Here is a 13,128-nt window from a genome sequence, read left to right on the forward strand (position 1 = left end):
TTCCTGCCTCCCGTCTCTCCCTTCTCTCGAGTGTACGAGTAATCAATGAGTCAAATATAGCTCTGTTTAAACACTGCTTGAGCAGAACATACACGATTAACGCGGAGCCCGCCTCGGCACTGTCCTCAGATATCCCGATGTGACTTCGCAGAAAAACTGCACTTCACTGTCGGAACTGTTGCCAGCAGTGCGTCACCTTGCGGCTACTGTCCGTCCTGCAGCTGTTTTCTGACTAAATATGATTATATTTAACTTCATTTTCTATTATTTTAACTTATACTCGTATCTTCCTTCATTTTCGAAACATTTAGCATTTAATGATACAGCACTATTATTCTGCTCGTGCTCAAACTAAGCATTCTTCATTTTGTGGCCAGCACAGTTTCAAAAAGGGATTTTATTATTAGACAGGTCACTCTACGGAAATAAACTGCCAACGCCTTTTTTTTTAGTCTGAAAGTTGCAATTCCAGGTTGTTTCACAGTATGGTCAATGCCAAGAGTGTCGCTCTGGACATCGCGCAATGTTTTCGATACGTAGAGCTTGGCTAGTAGGCAAAAAGGAACACTTAGGATTCCAGAAAAACTGATTTTGAGCTAAGCTAGTGTGACAATCCATTGATTCCACTAAGTAAATAGCACACATAGTAATTCAATGTTGCCTACGCTAAACTCCAACTGATCACGGAATGTCAATCCGCTTAAAAGTCCATTTCATTTGCTATACTTTATTTCGTACTCGTACTCTGTGACGGTCCCTACTCACCTATCAGTTTTGAAGAATGACGATTCTTTCGAACAGCTTGGTTACAATATCCCAATATGTTGTACTACCCAGGAGCAATCCTAACAATGGAAGATCTGCGGTCATACCGGCCGACATGGGAGCCTGCTGCCAGCGTTACTCTCCAAGATGGCCGAGTCCTCTACACGGCGCCGCCGCCTGGCGGTGGCGTCGTCTACGCCTACATCATGGCTATCATGGACGCTTTCAGAAACAACGTCAGCGCAGAACTTCAAAACGATGCACTCACTCTGCACCGGTATATGCTTTACTGCGTGGCCGTGATGTTGAAGTGTGCCCGTTGCAACCTCTGCTTCTACAGAGTTTGACTAGAAGTAGTAAACTTTTGCTGTCTGATGTAACATTATAATGGCAGATGGAGGTAGCCGAATTGTGGAATCGGGTGGGCCGTAAGAGAGTGAGACCAAAAGCTGAGCATTAGGTGTGTCCAGCCCGCTGATTTCGGCGGTAATTCGCTGCATGCTTAGACTGCACCTTGAACGGAGACTATTTTTCTTTTTTCCATCATGGAATGCGATGGCTGCGATGGTTCGAGCAGAATAGCTGTGGATATGCGTCCTTTAGGTGTGACTGACCGTTTTGTTTAAGTAATTTGTCGGTGTGACTGACCAAGGCGTCGAGTTGGTAAGATCGACTGACGTAGCGCACACAGGCAGCATAGCAGAGAGGGAGGAAGGCAAACGTCGTTATTGTGTGGCGAACAAATCGCTCTATAGACTGGTCGGCCAAGGCGAACACTACAATTCCTTCTGAAGGCGGTAGTGTAATAGACACACTCATTTTCTTTGTCAGTGCAAATACATAATTGAAACTTGTATTTGGGAAACAAACCACACACATTCTAAAGCCACCACGCGAACTGAAGTTGACAAAGTCTATGGTCACGTGTCTCAGCGTTTCTGCAAACGATGTTTCCGAATATTCCGAACATTGTGAGTAAATCTGATGCTTAGCTTAACCCAATCGCAAAGAATCTCTTAAAAAGCTTATCTCCAATACTTGACTCGTAAAAGATAGTAGCTATGTCTGCTCAACCTAAATCCTGTGAATGAAGTAAATAGTGCGAATATGGGCCGGTTGGTACATGTTCAATAAAAAGAAATTGAGTAACGGCGCAAAATACAGGACATGAGAAGAAGGCGGAATTAAATAGCCCAACCCGTTCCAGAACACCAGTATTTTTCATTTTCTCCCGCACAACTTTGTAGTAATGAAGAATAGCTATTTTCCAGGAAAATAAACATTTACTGTTGAGGTCATCCTGACTTGAAAGTGGCAGATTACCTCAGCTCTGACATAATTATGGGCGCCTTATATAATTACCCAAACGTTTAACGTTAACTTCCATCGTCATAGGTGCTGTATGCATAAGATAACTTATCAATTCAGCACTTTGTTTATTTTCTTGTGCAGCTTTGTCGAAGCTTGCAAGTTTGGTTTCGCGAAGAGAAGCCTCCTTGGTGACCCGCGATTTGAAGACGTCAGAGATGTAAGTAAACAAAAATGCTCTGATAACATTTGTTAGAAACAGAACTGCAACAAAAAGTTATTTATGTATATGTGTAAATCCTGAAATGAGAATGACTTATCAAACCCAACCCAGCAACGAGAGCCATTCCTGTGATGCGCATATTTCAATCAGCGAATGTCGGAGGAAGCGGCGACCGAGTCAAGATATATTTCTCAGAAAGGTGCGGTAACTGTCAAATACGTATTACAACCTTTTTTATTTATATTTATTTATATTTATATTTATTTTTAAGGCATCATTTGATACCGCGTTGTATAGATCCGACACTACGGAAAGTTAACCGATGCTATAGAATTAAACTCTCATACGAATACTTCAAAGTATCCCTCCTCACTTTTCTTCAAAAGTGCAAGGGTGCGGTTGAAAGCCACGAAGTAGTCGTGCTCGTTTCTTCCGTATTTCTATGGATGGATGGATGTAAAACTATAATGAAAGTCCTGAGTTACGCTACTCAGCGCGCAGCGGGCCGCTCCCTCGTTGGGACAGTCAGGCCATGCCCGACCACCGCATCGTGGGCCCATAATTGCGCCCCGGCATCGGGGCTCTTGATAGCGGAGAGCCACTTGTCCTTATTGATTTGTTCCGTGCCTCGCAACGAGGGGCAACGCCAGAGCATATGGTCTAGGCTAGCGAAGTCATTGCAGTGCCTGCAAGAACAACTGGCATAAGTGTCGGGATAAATCTTGTGTAATAAAGCCGGGCTAGGATACGAGCCTGTTTGCAATAATCTCAGAGTCAATGCCTGCGCTCTATTTAACTTCTTGTGAGGAAGGGGAAAGTCTCTCCTGCCGAGATAAAAGTGCTGCGTAATTTCGTTATATGTGGTCGGTTGATCTCGGTTCACCACTGCGGGCCGGTCGGGGAGTTCGCCATGGTCGCGGAAAGCGAGACCTCGCGCCTTGGAGTGGGCCAGCTCGTTGAGGTTTGTGGGGCCTCCTATGACGGATCCCATTAGGGAGCCTACATGCAAGCGCTGTTTGCATGTAGGCTCCCTAGATCCCATGTGAGCGGGGAACCACGTGAGAGTGTGGGTGGCGATGCTTTTGCCGTCGAGGATGCTACAGGCTTCTTTACACACAGCGCCCACGCTGAAGGCGCGGATGGTTGCCCTGGAGTCGCTGAAGATATTGGCATGTTTCTCGTCCAGGAGGGCCAAGGCAATGGCCACTTGCTCGGCCGCACATGACGACGTGCTTCGTACCGAAGCTGTGTTAACGGTCGAACCCATGTGGTTTATGAACACTACTGTGAAATTTTTGCTGTTGTCATTTTGGGCCGCGTCAACGAAGCAGCTGCCGCCAGGGAGTTCTGTCGCCCGGCGTAGGAGCGCCACGGCCCTGGCCTTCCTTCTTTCCACGTTGCGCTGGGGATGCATATTGCGCGGAGCGGGGGATATGACGATGGGGTCTTTCTGCTCTATTCGGAAGATCCTGGTAGAAGTCTTCGACCTTACCCGGGGGGACGCCCATCTCTGTTAGGAGTCCTCTGCCCACCGCGGTGCCGGAGAGTCTGAGAATCTGTGCCCTTTCTTGTGCTTCTGTAATTTCTTCCAGTGTATTATGAATACCCAACTGCAGAAGTCGGTTCGGTGCGTGTGGAATTTGGTAGTCCGAGCGCGCTCTTGATCCCCCTCCTTATCATGGCATTTAGCTTGTCTCGCTCGGCCCTCGTGCAGACGTGCATGGCCGCTACGTACCTGAAATGGCATAACAAGAAAGCGTGGACTAGCCTTATCAGATTCTCTTCGCTCGGGCCTCTCCTTCTGTTAACTACCCGCTTGATTAGACCGATGACGCTATCCGTCTTCTTTGCTAGTTTGTGAATGGTGATGCTATTTGTGCCCGCCCCTTGGAGTGTCATTCCCAAGATTCGAATGGACGCGACTTTGGGAATCGGATCTCCGCACTTGATGTAGAGATTAATGTCGATTTCGGTGGGGGGTTTCCAGTTCTGTGGCTTGCGGCCCTTTCTAGTTGGGCTGTAAAGAAGGAGTTCCGATTTCTTTGGGGAGCATCGGATTCCAATCCGTATTTCTATCAAAAAATTGTTGTACACATGACGTATTGGAGGCCCTACCAGCACTCAACTTGATTAATGACACAGATCATTACATGTTCTTGCGCGGTTGAATTACATCGTCAAATCTGCAATCCCAGTTTGTGTTATCTCTTCAGACGAAGCACGTAAAATAAAGTGCCCTCCAAAAATCGACCGCAGAATGTAATGTAAGATATAACTTGTTCAATTGCTCTTGTTACTGCTTTTTGCTCGATTCATATCTTTCTTGTGCATCTTTCGCAAAAGAGAAGTATTAAAGTAATGGCAAGGAGGTTAGCCACTACGCTGCCTCTACACTAGGGGAAGGGGAGGAGAATTAACGGATAGAAAGAAAGGTAGACTATACATAGCCACAGCAGCCAAGCTGCTTTGGCAGACAGGGTCTTTCCCGCAACATGCAGGTGCTGCTGAACCTGACCTCGTGGGACTACGCCAATGCCACGCGGTGGAAGATCGACGACGACAGGACATACCACGACCCGGCTCACTACGGCCTCGACACCGCGCCTGCGCCAGATGATAAAGGCACGGCGCAGCTGTCTCTGTGGGAAGAAGACGGAGACGCCCTTAGCATTACCAGCACCGTCAATGGATTGTGGGTTGAATAATGATATCTCTCTCTTGACATCCTACAGTGAGAGATCGGTGCTTGTGTATACTATAGGGCACAATGTTTGTGATCCCTTGAAAATTTCTTCTTAACGTCAAAGAAGCCATTGGCTTTTTTTAATTCGTGTATGACATTCCCCACCATGGCTTACTTACTTTCATTGTAGTACCTTTCCTCTGTTCTAGAAACCATGAATCGTGTGCCCAAATTAGCACAAATGTTCCGAACAGGATATTTGGTGCATCCTCCGGCCGAGGATTTTACCAGTGTTTCGTGGGGGTAGATGAGCGCCCATCTATGTCAAAGGAGGCGCTATACATTGCGTATAGCGACAGTTTATGGATTACATGGCTACACCACATTAATCAAATTAAAGTGCACCAGCTGTTCGAACATGCAGCATTAAGGATGTGCTTCATTTAGCACCTAGTAGAGTTTATTGCTCAAATCACACAGATCAACCTGCTCCTGAAAGATATCGCATAGATTGCGAGCGTAGTCAGGCGTTTTTGCCTGAGAGCTGCTTATGAAACTCACAGTTCACTGAGGCGATAGTATTGTGTTTGCCCTGACGTTGGCATTCAGGATGCGAGTCTGCAATGTAACTTGACATTATTTCTCAGACTGTTGCTAGTATCTGTCTTTCTGCTTCTATCTGTATCTGTCTTTCTGCTACTATCTGTCTTTCTTCAAAATGCATCATTGCCGACTTTGTTTTCCATATTAATCTAAGTTATAGTGCCACATACTTTCTAAGGATTACGAACGGATAATCGAGTTTTGTTTGCCTTTGCCCCGTCATTCTGTCCGTCCGTCCGTCCGTCCGTCCGTCGGTCTGTCGGTCGGTCAATCCGACCGTCCGCCCGCCTGCTTGCCTGTCAAGGCGTTTGCCGTTCTTCAATGAACTTCTTTGACGCCAACAAGGGTAACTAGGTAGATGCCACTGGGCATGGGCCGCTCAACAATGACAAAAAGGATCCTTTTAGTTTATCTGCGGATTGCTCGTATTATCATTTATCATTTATCGGATTCATCATGGGCTGCCTTCGGCTATCGCCATTACAAGCCGTTAACTGCTAAAGGCAAAGTGTCTGATAGTTTTATTCCTCATTCATTTATTACTACTTGCGTGAAAATTTTGACTGGCATAGCCTATTTTTTTAGTCGCCCGGGCTGTGCTGTAATACTAAGAGCCCAACCTAATCATAGCTTCCGGCGTCGAGATTCGCCGTTGAGCTTCTCGATGGCGGTGCGTAGCTTCAGCTATCCGCTGGCTTCAGATGGCCTCAGCAGCGCATTGCCGAACAATAACCTTGTATTTGACGCAATCTTTGCTTACTGAAGTTAAAGGGTGGGGAGGAGGTGAGCGTGCAGGTACTCTGGTAAGGGATTAAGATATCTTGGAAGAGTTAAGGAAGTCCTCTCGTATCACGTGATCGCTTCCATTCGGGCGCACATCACGTAGTTTGTGACGTTTGTCGCTCCCAACAGAAGTTGCTCGCTTAAAAACCGTGGGCGTGATCATTACACGAGCGCAGGTAAGACATTGCGCAATGAATTCCCCGCGCTACATCCTCTCTCGCACGATTTGTCAATCTTTGTCTAAGTGCTCGGTTACGCTCCTCTGACCTTATATGGCACTTTTCTATTGAACTTTGCTGTGCAGTTTCGGAAGCCTGATACGCAGCTCTTCAGGCATAATCTTCAATAACCAGATGAACGATTTCTCGACACCCGGTGAGATCAACGTCTGGGGCCTGTCACCATCGCCGGCCAACTTCATCAAGCCGGGCAAAAGGCCCCAGTCATCGATGAGCCCCACCGTGGTGGTTGATCCCAACGGAGACGTGGAAATGGTCATCGGTGCCGCAGGTGGAAGCAAGATCATTACGGCAGTGGCTCAGGTCAGTGACATGTCATCAACAGAGGAAGCCGATAGCAGCTGCTGCATTGTGACCGAATAACGTTCCGCGGAAAAATGACAGGCAGCTGGAAATGTCGCAGCCTGAATTAGGGTTCCTGGCTCTTCCTTAAGTAATAATTTACCAAGCTCCGCTCACCCTCCTAATTAATAAAAGAATGACATTGAGTTCAGCTGATCATAAATTTGTTGCTTATATACCTTCTCCAATGAGTCGAGCTAGAAATGACTACAGATGATGTGCCAAAATAAGGCGAAAATTATTGCCGTAAATATAGCGTCGTGTCGCGTCCACAAAATTTTACGTTGGTTCAGCGGGACTTGTCTTGTCAACAAAGTCACACCGAGATCGATGCCGCTTAAGCGAAATCGGCTTGATCGCGACGTCGGGGCGTCAGATCTTGCAGAAATTTTTTGCGACAACTCATTGTTGTTGTGACAATAGCAGCTGGTGCCCAAGCATGCCCTACTTGTGATGTCGTGCTACTGCTTGCCATCCGCCTACGTCTGTGTAGCGCCTCCACACGGCCACGAACCTTCACTTTCCCTCGGCGTCGGACCATCCGCTCAGTGGTTATAACCGGACTCTGCTATAAATATATATATCATTCTGCTCCTCAACACAAGTTCGCGGGCATCATTGGCGCACGCAACGTCCGTATTTCCGACAGCGGCAAAATGCAGAAAGACTAGTGCAGTTAGGTTGACATGCATGTTAGAGAACGCAGATAGTTAATATTTATCTGCACCCCGGAACTACGGCGTCTCTCATAACCTCAGTATTATTTTTGTACAATTAGCTTGTGGAAGTTGGAACAAGCGACATGTTCGTGAACCGGCTTACGCGTTTTAGTTTGTTTTTACTTACCCGGCAGGGCTTCGATGGGTCAGTCCAAGGTAAAGAGGCTGAGTCATCCCGCGTCACCGAAACATGATGTCAAGAGAGACGAACGTGTGGAGTCTACTCGCCATGGCGCAGCCCAGTCCAAACACTAGCTCAGACAACCAAGGCCTCCACAAGCCTTTCCATAAAAACCTCCTAGGTTACTCAATCTCCAGTTTTTGTTTTTCTCATTTACTTTTTCCGCAGTTTGATCCCGTTCTCCACTTCACAACTGCCTCCTGGGTCCCAGCGTCGAAGCTCCTAGTTTATTCAGAATATCATTCGAAGCGCGAGTTAGCGTGGCATGATGCACGCCAGGTTTAAACAGTCTTTCGTGTCGCTCCACTGGTCTCATAAAGCAGTGAGTCAGCCCCTAAGCGCCAGCAGGCAGTCCCGGACACCTCGCTTGGTGTTTAGCTCTCGCTACCTCCTACAAGCCACCTTGAAGATAGCGGCAGTGCGTCGGTTGTTGCTTCGTTACGAAGCCGTGACCTTCGCAAGCGGTTACAAGCTGCTTAGACGCTCGGCATCGTAGCTCTAAAGCGCGTTTGTACGATCGCGGAATATAGCACGCTCCCACAATGGCGATGCTTCTGCCCCGGTCAACTTCATTCGCGTCCACCACACAGTTTGTAGCGCGGTACACACGTTAGTATACCGCGCTACCACTTCGCCACGTGAATCGAACCATGAGTTAGCATGAGCTGTACGCCGATCTACACCCCTAGCGCTGTTAACCGCTACATAGGGACAGCCTATAATGCTTGTGTTGACATTATTTTGAGCGACTGTCCCCCGTCCAGACACCCTCATCTCGCCCCAGGCGCCCGACGTGCCTCGGTATATCCTAGAACCACCAGCGTCTAGAAAGACAGCGCTACCCCGCGCCACACCCTCAGCTAGGTGTAAGGAAAGCGATTGAGTGGCGCCGCCTGCAGACAAATAGGGTTAAAACATGCCATCCACCCCACCGCATACGTGGGCGCTTGCCCATGGGGTGGAGGCCAGCCAAATCTCACCTACGTTACGTAGGAATGCCGAGCTCAGGCCACCCAAACTAATACGCCTCACATTTCGGCGCAAAAATTTAGAACGGAGCATTGGGAGTCCTGGCTCGCCAGCGAGAAAAAGGGGGCCCAAGTGCCGCTCCTCGACCAAGCACAGCGGGCTGCTGAGGCCAGTGGAGCCCTACACTAGGGGCACCACCCACCTGCTACCCCAACCTTTTCCCTTGACAATAAACATTTTCCAATTCAGTTCAATTCCTGATTTACACCGGTTTGCATTTATCCTTGGGTGAATGTGTTCCATAAACGGGCCCTTCTTCTCGCTGCACCAACATATGTCCTTTCTGGCATTGTCAGCAATGTGCATGCACTCTGACGACGTTGTCGTTTCTGCAGGTGAGCATGAGGGCACTTTGGCAGAGTGGCGACATCAGGGATGCCATCGACTACGCAAGGCTGCACGAGCAGCTCGCACCCGATGATGTCATGGTGGAACCTCAATTTCCAAAGGTGGGTACTGCATGGGTTCCTTGTTACAGAACGACTGGTGTAGTTCTCACTGGGAATTGGCCGAATTCGTTGACCCTTCAAAATTCTGCACCAATATTTCGGCTTATATTGAAGCGGGCATTATGAAATATTTGGCCCTAGTGCTTTCCTGGTTTTACAGCCATAAAGGAAAAATGTATTGCTTTTTACGCAGACGAAAAAGTACTTTAGTAAAGCTTAGTTAGGTTCGGTGCCATCATTAGCCGTTCCCTAACCAAAATTTAGACGTAGCTGTCGCCCACGAAGTTTTATCCTCCAGCTGGACAAAATTGCCTCTCAGGAATGACCCTCCGCGGAAAGGATGCTGGAGGGAGATCTTCGCCGTGGAATGTCCCGACGCAGTCGTGAGTACGCTGCGTGTGCGTTGCGTCATTGACAGTGGCCTAACGCTGAGAACCGTTTACCGGACTCGAATTTTCGTCATGCAACTCTCTTACGTTACCGAAACTGAGGCTGAAGAAAGCAGAACTGAGGCTGAAGAAAGCAGAAGGCGTCAATATTAGTCGCAAACAGAGCCTTATTCATCGGAAAATTGAGGTAAATGCAGGTCACGATTAGAGACTACCCCGGACATTCATGTAGTTTCCCGATGACGAAGGCACTCCTCGTTTAAGTTCGGTCCCTATTACTCAACCACTCGGTATTGCATTCTAAGACGAAAGGAAATGCTACTTGTCCAGTTCCATTTGATGTTTAGAAAAAAATAACTCGTTGACATTACCCTTTACAACGACGCGGGTGGCCGAAAGGTTTCGCTTTCGCTCGACTTTGTGCCGCCCGCGCTTTCGCGTTTCGCTAGTTTCCTTATCGCGTAGTGCTCGGCTCGTTTTACTTTTAGTTTTACTGGCTCGCGAAACCCGCACAAACTAACAAGTACCAGACAATTCCACTTCCATGTGATGTCGCGGGATGCCCGAACGGTCCACACCAACTTGACCAACAGCAGCTGCAGCCACTGCTGCGGCGAATCCACCGCTCTGTCTTGGCTCGGTTTCTCCATGGCCGCGCCTTTGCGTCTTTTTGAAAAACAGCGTACCGCCGTCTGTCTAGCGCCGTTTTAACGTAATAGCGTTAAGGGCCCCGTGTCGCAGAAAATCCGGCGTCGGCGACGGCGTCCGCATGCGATGGCGGCGTCCGTGGCGAAGAAAATTATCCCGAACTACCCCAACTGCGCAGGCCCTCCACAAGGTGCAATGTTTTGCTGAAAAAAAAATTGTAATTTCTCACAGTGAAATCGGTCAGAAAAACAGTAAAGTACGACTTAACCACAACCTACCGACATGGTGGCGTCGAATTGTAATTTGAATTTACGAGAAAACAATTCTGTTACGAGGAAACTCAAACACAAACCCCTTTTCCAGCAGTTCTACCAGACCTACAGCTGCGCGCTCGGGTAGTTTACTTGCGAAAATGGCGCTCGCATCCTCGGCATGTCAAATTGGGACTATGCTGCCTAATGCGTTTTGGACACGCGCGCGCGTCGGGGCAATAGCAAACAATTATTAAAATAATCAAGAAGGAGCTAGGGCCTTCACATTTTAATATACGAGTTATATTGCCCTTGGAAAAACGCCTTTCTAGCAATGAATTTCTGTTTAAAAGTGAAGCCGACTTTAAGGGGATAGGTGTAAGCTTGGTCTTTGTAAGCTAACGTGGAAGTTCTGTGTTGCAGTGGGAAAGCCAGCTTACAACGGGGTCCGATAACGCTATAGCGTTGCACTCTTAAAGGCGAAGCTTAAGCGTCCTCCAATTTTTACTCACCGACGCAGCAAAGGGCGGTGATGGCGTATGCAACGTCACCACTCCCCGGATAGGTGGCAGGATATTTGATTTGCGTTAAAGGTATTCAGGCCCTTCAGATGCAATTTTTTCGTAAACAAGGTCTTTTCTTGACACGAAACTAGTGTTACGAGGCCTCTGGAATGGTATTTAAACAGTCCACGTCTACTTAGTATTTGCCTTTAGTGTTTCTGCTTTCGCATTCACAGCTCATAAGAAGGGCTTAGGTGTCCTCGGATTTTTTTCCGGGTGGCCATGGGTACGTGCTACAATAGTCTAATTTTTAGCTGATGGCGAAACTAATTACAGTCACCAAATGGCTTACTTTACGGTGGTAGACTACAAAGTGCCAACGTGTGCAAATATTGAGCGACAGCAAAGTAGCTCTAAAGGAAAAAGTAGATTGCTCATGATGAAAAGGCAGAGCTCTGTATCGTCTTCTTCTGCCTAAGTATCCTAACTTTCTCTATGCAGTGAGCAGAAATATAATTTTGACATTTCTGGGACACGCGATGAGCGAAATACCGGAAGTACGTAAACTAGCGCAATAATAACTACAGTTCTGAAAGCCTACTAAATATCAAGATTGATGTGGGTATCATTTTGTCTGGTGTGGGCGTCTGGTACCGTCTTATGTCTTATCTTACGTCTTACCTTATGTCAGGATGCATAAGAGTGCAGCTGTTGCTTTTACAAGTTTAAGCGAGTTAGTGATGAGTGTGTGTCTACCTGCTTGGAATGGAATCATTTTCGTATATTTGTGGTTTTTGAACATTTCTCGTGATATACTTAAAAGATGACACGTTGCCGTTCTCCGTTACGAAGCTATGGTCATTAACGCCGAAGTGGTTCCTCATGAAAAACCTCCCAAGTTTTCAGCTACCATTTGGTAATAGAGGCTGATAATAAAATTCCAGAATGCTCGAAACGTTATCTGTCTTTTCTAGACCTACATTCGGCAGCTTGAAGAAAAGGGCCACAAGATACAAACAGTCTTTGGAGCGTTCAACAATGTCATGGCCGTGCACCGGAGAGGCCAACGACTCCAGGCCAACGCAGACTACCGCAGCGATGGAGGTGTCGACGGCAGCTGACCTGCGCAAATGTAGCGAATAGGTGTTGCGTCGTCACAAACGGTGGTGGTGCAAGCTGTGGCCCACATTCGTTGGCACTGCATTAATGTTGTAAGTCAGCCAGAGTGACCACAAAATTCTGACAAGGCCGTCGTCATCTCTTAGCGACTTCTCGATAAACATTGAGTGTTTTAAGTTGCAAACTTGTGACATTGTCCAGTAAAAGTAACTTACACTGCACTGCATGCGCAGAATGAAGACCGAGTCAGACTCATTAATATAGGAATTAAAGGGGTTTTCTTTTAACTGTTCCTTTGGATTCTGTAGGTAGAGGATAGCTTTATCCACAAGTGGATCTTACCTTATGAAGTTGTGCCAGTAACTGCCCCTCCCGAGCGTTTCCATTTACCATGTGTGGGGCTAAACACAAAGTTCAATGTGACGTAAGCATGTCACTTTTCGCTACAGCACTGCCAACAGCGGTATGCAAGGCGACAATACGAAGCGAAGGTAGGATGCGTTCACTCCACCAAGCCCACCATACACCCAATGAGCGGTTCTGTCCAACTACACCAAGCGCTCAAACAATTAAGAAAACACACATTCACATATGCATAACTAGTTTCATGGATGCATTAAATTTTTGCAATCAGTTCACTGTTTCTGTTTCTCTCACGTGACGTGCACACTCTATTACGAAAACATATTTTTGGGCTACCATAACAATGTTCCTAGCGTCAATGCATCAATTGCGCTTTGCTGGCTCATCTCTCAAGGTTGATAAGGCTTGCGGAAAAAATTTCTTCAGTGTGCTTATAAATGAATGGGAACAAGTATATTATTCTTAGCTAGCATATTCATTGTAGCGTTGCCCATGCTGCGTTGAACAACTGCTTCTCAGTAAAGGAGTTGT

At 47.2% G+C, this 13,128-nt stretch overlaps 1 protein-coding gene across 2 annotated transcripts in view; it reads left to right on the forward strand.

Annotated features, from left to right (window-relative positions):
- Positions 1-12,862, forward strand: part of LOC119449286 (scoloptoxin SSD14) — a 73,086-nt gene extending 60,224 nt beyond the window's left edge. For both annotated transcript variants that reach the window (XM_049660853.1, XM_049660854.1), the window contains exons 6-11: positions 838-1,042; positions 2,218-2,293; positions 4,795-4,988; positions 6,670-6,907; positions 9,211-9,324; positions 12,090-12,862. In XM_049660853.1, coding sequence (XP_049516810.1) covers positions 838-1,042; positions 2,218-2,293; positions 4,795-4,988; positions 6,670-6,907; positions 9,211-9,324; positions 12,090-12,236 — 974 coding nt within the window. In that variant the 3' untranslated portion in view covers positions 12,237-12,862. The remainder of the gene's footprint in view (positions 1-837; positions 1,043-2,217; positions 2,294-4,794; positions 4,989-6,669; positions 6,908-9,210; positions 9,325-12,089) is intronic.
- The last annotated feature ends 266 nt before the right edge of the window (positions 12,863-13,128 follow it).

This window comes from Dermacentor silvarum, chromosome 1, assembly GCF_013339745.2.
Source record: "Dermacentor silvarum isolate Dsil-2018 chromosome 1, BIME_Dsil_1.4, whole genome shotgun sequence".
NCBI lineage: Eukaryota > Metazoa > Arthropoda > Arachnida > Ixodida > Ixodidae > Dermacentor > Dermacentor silvarum.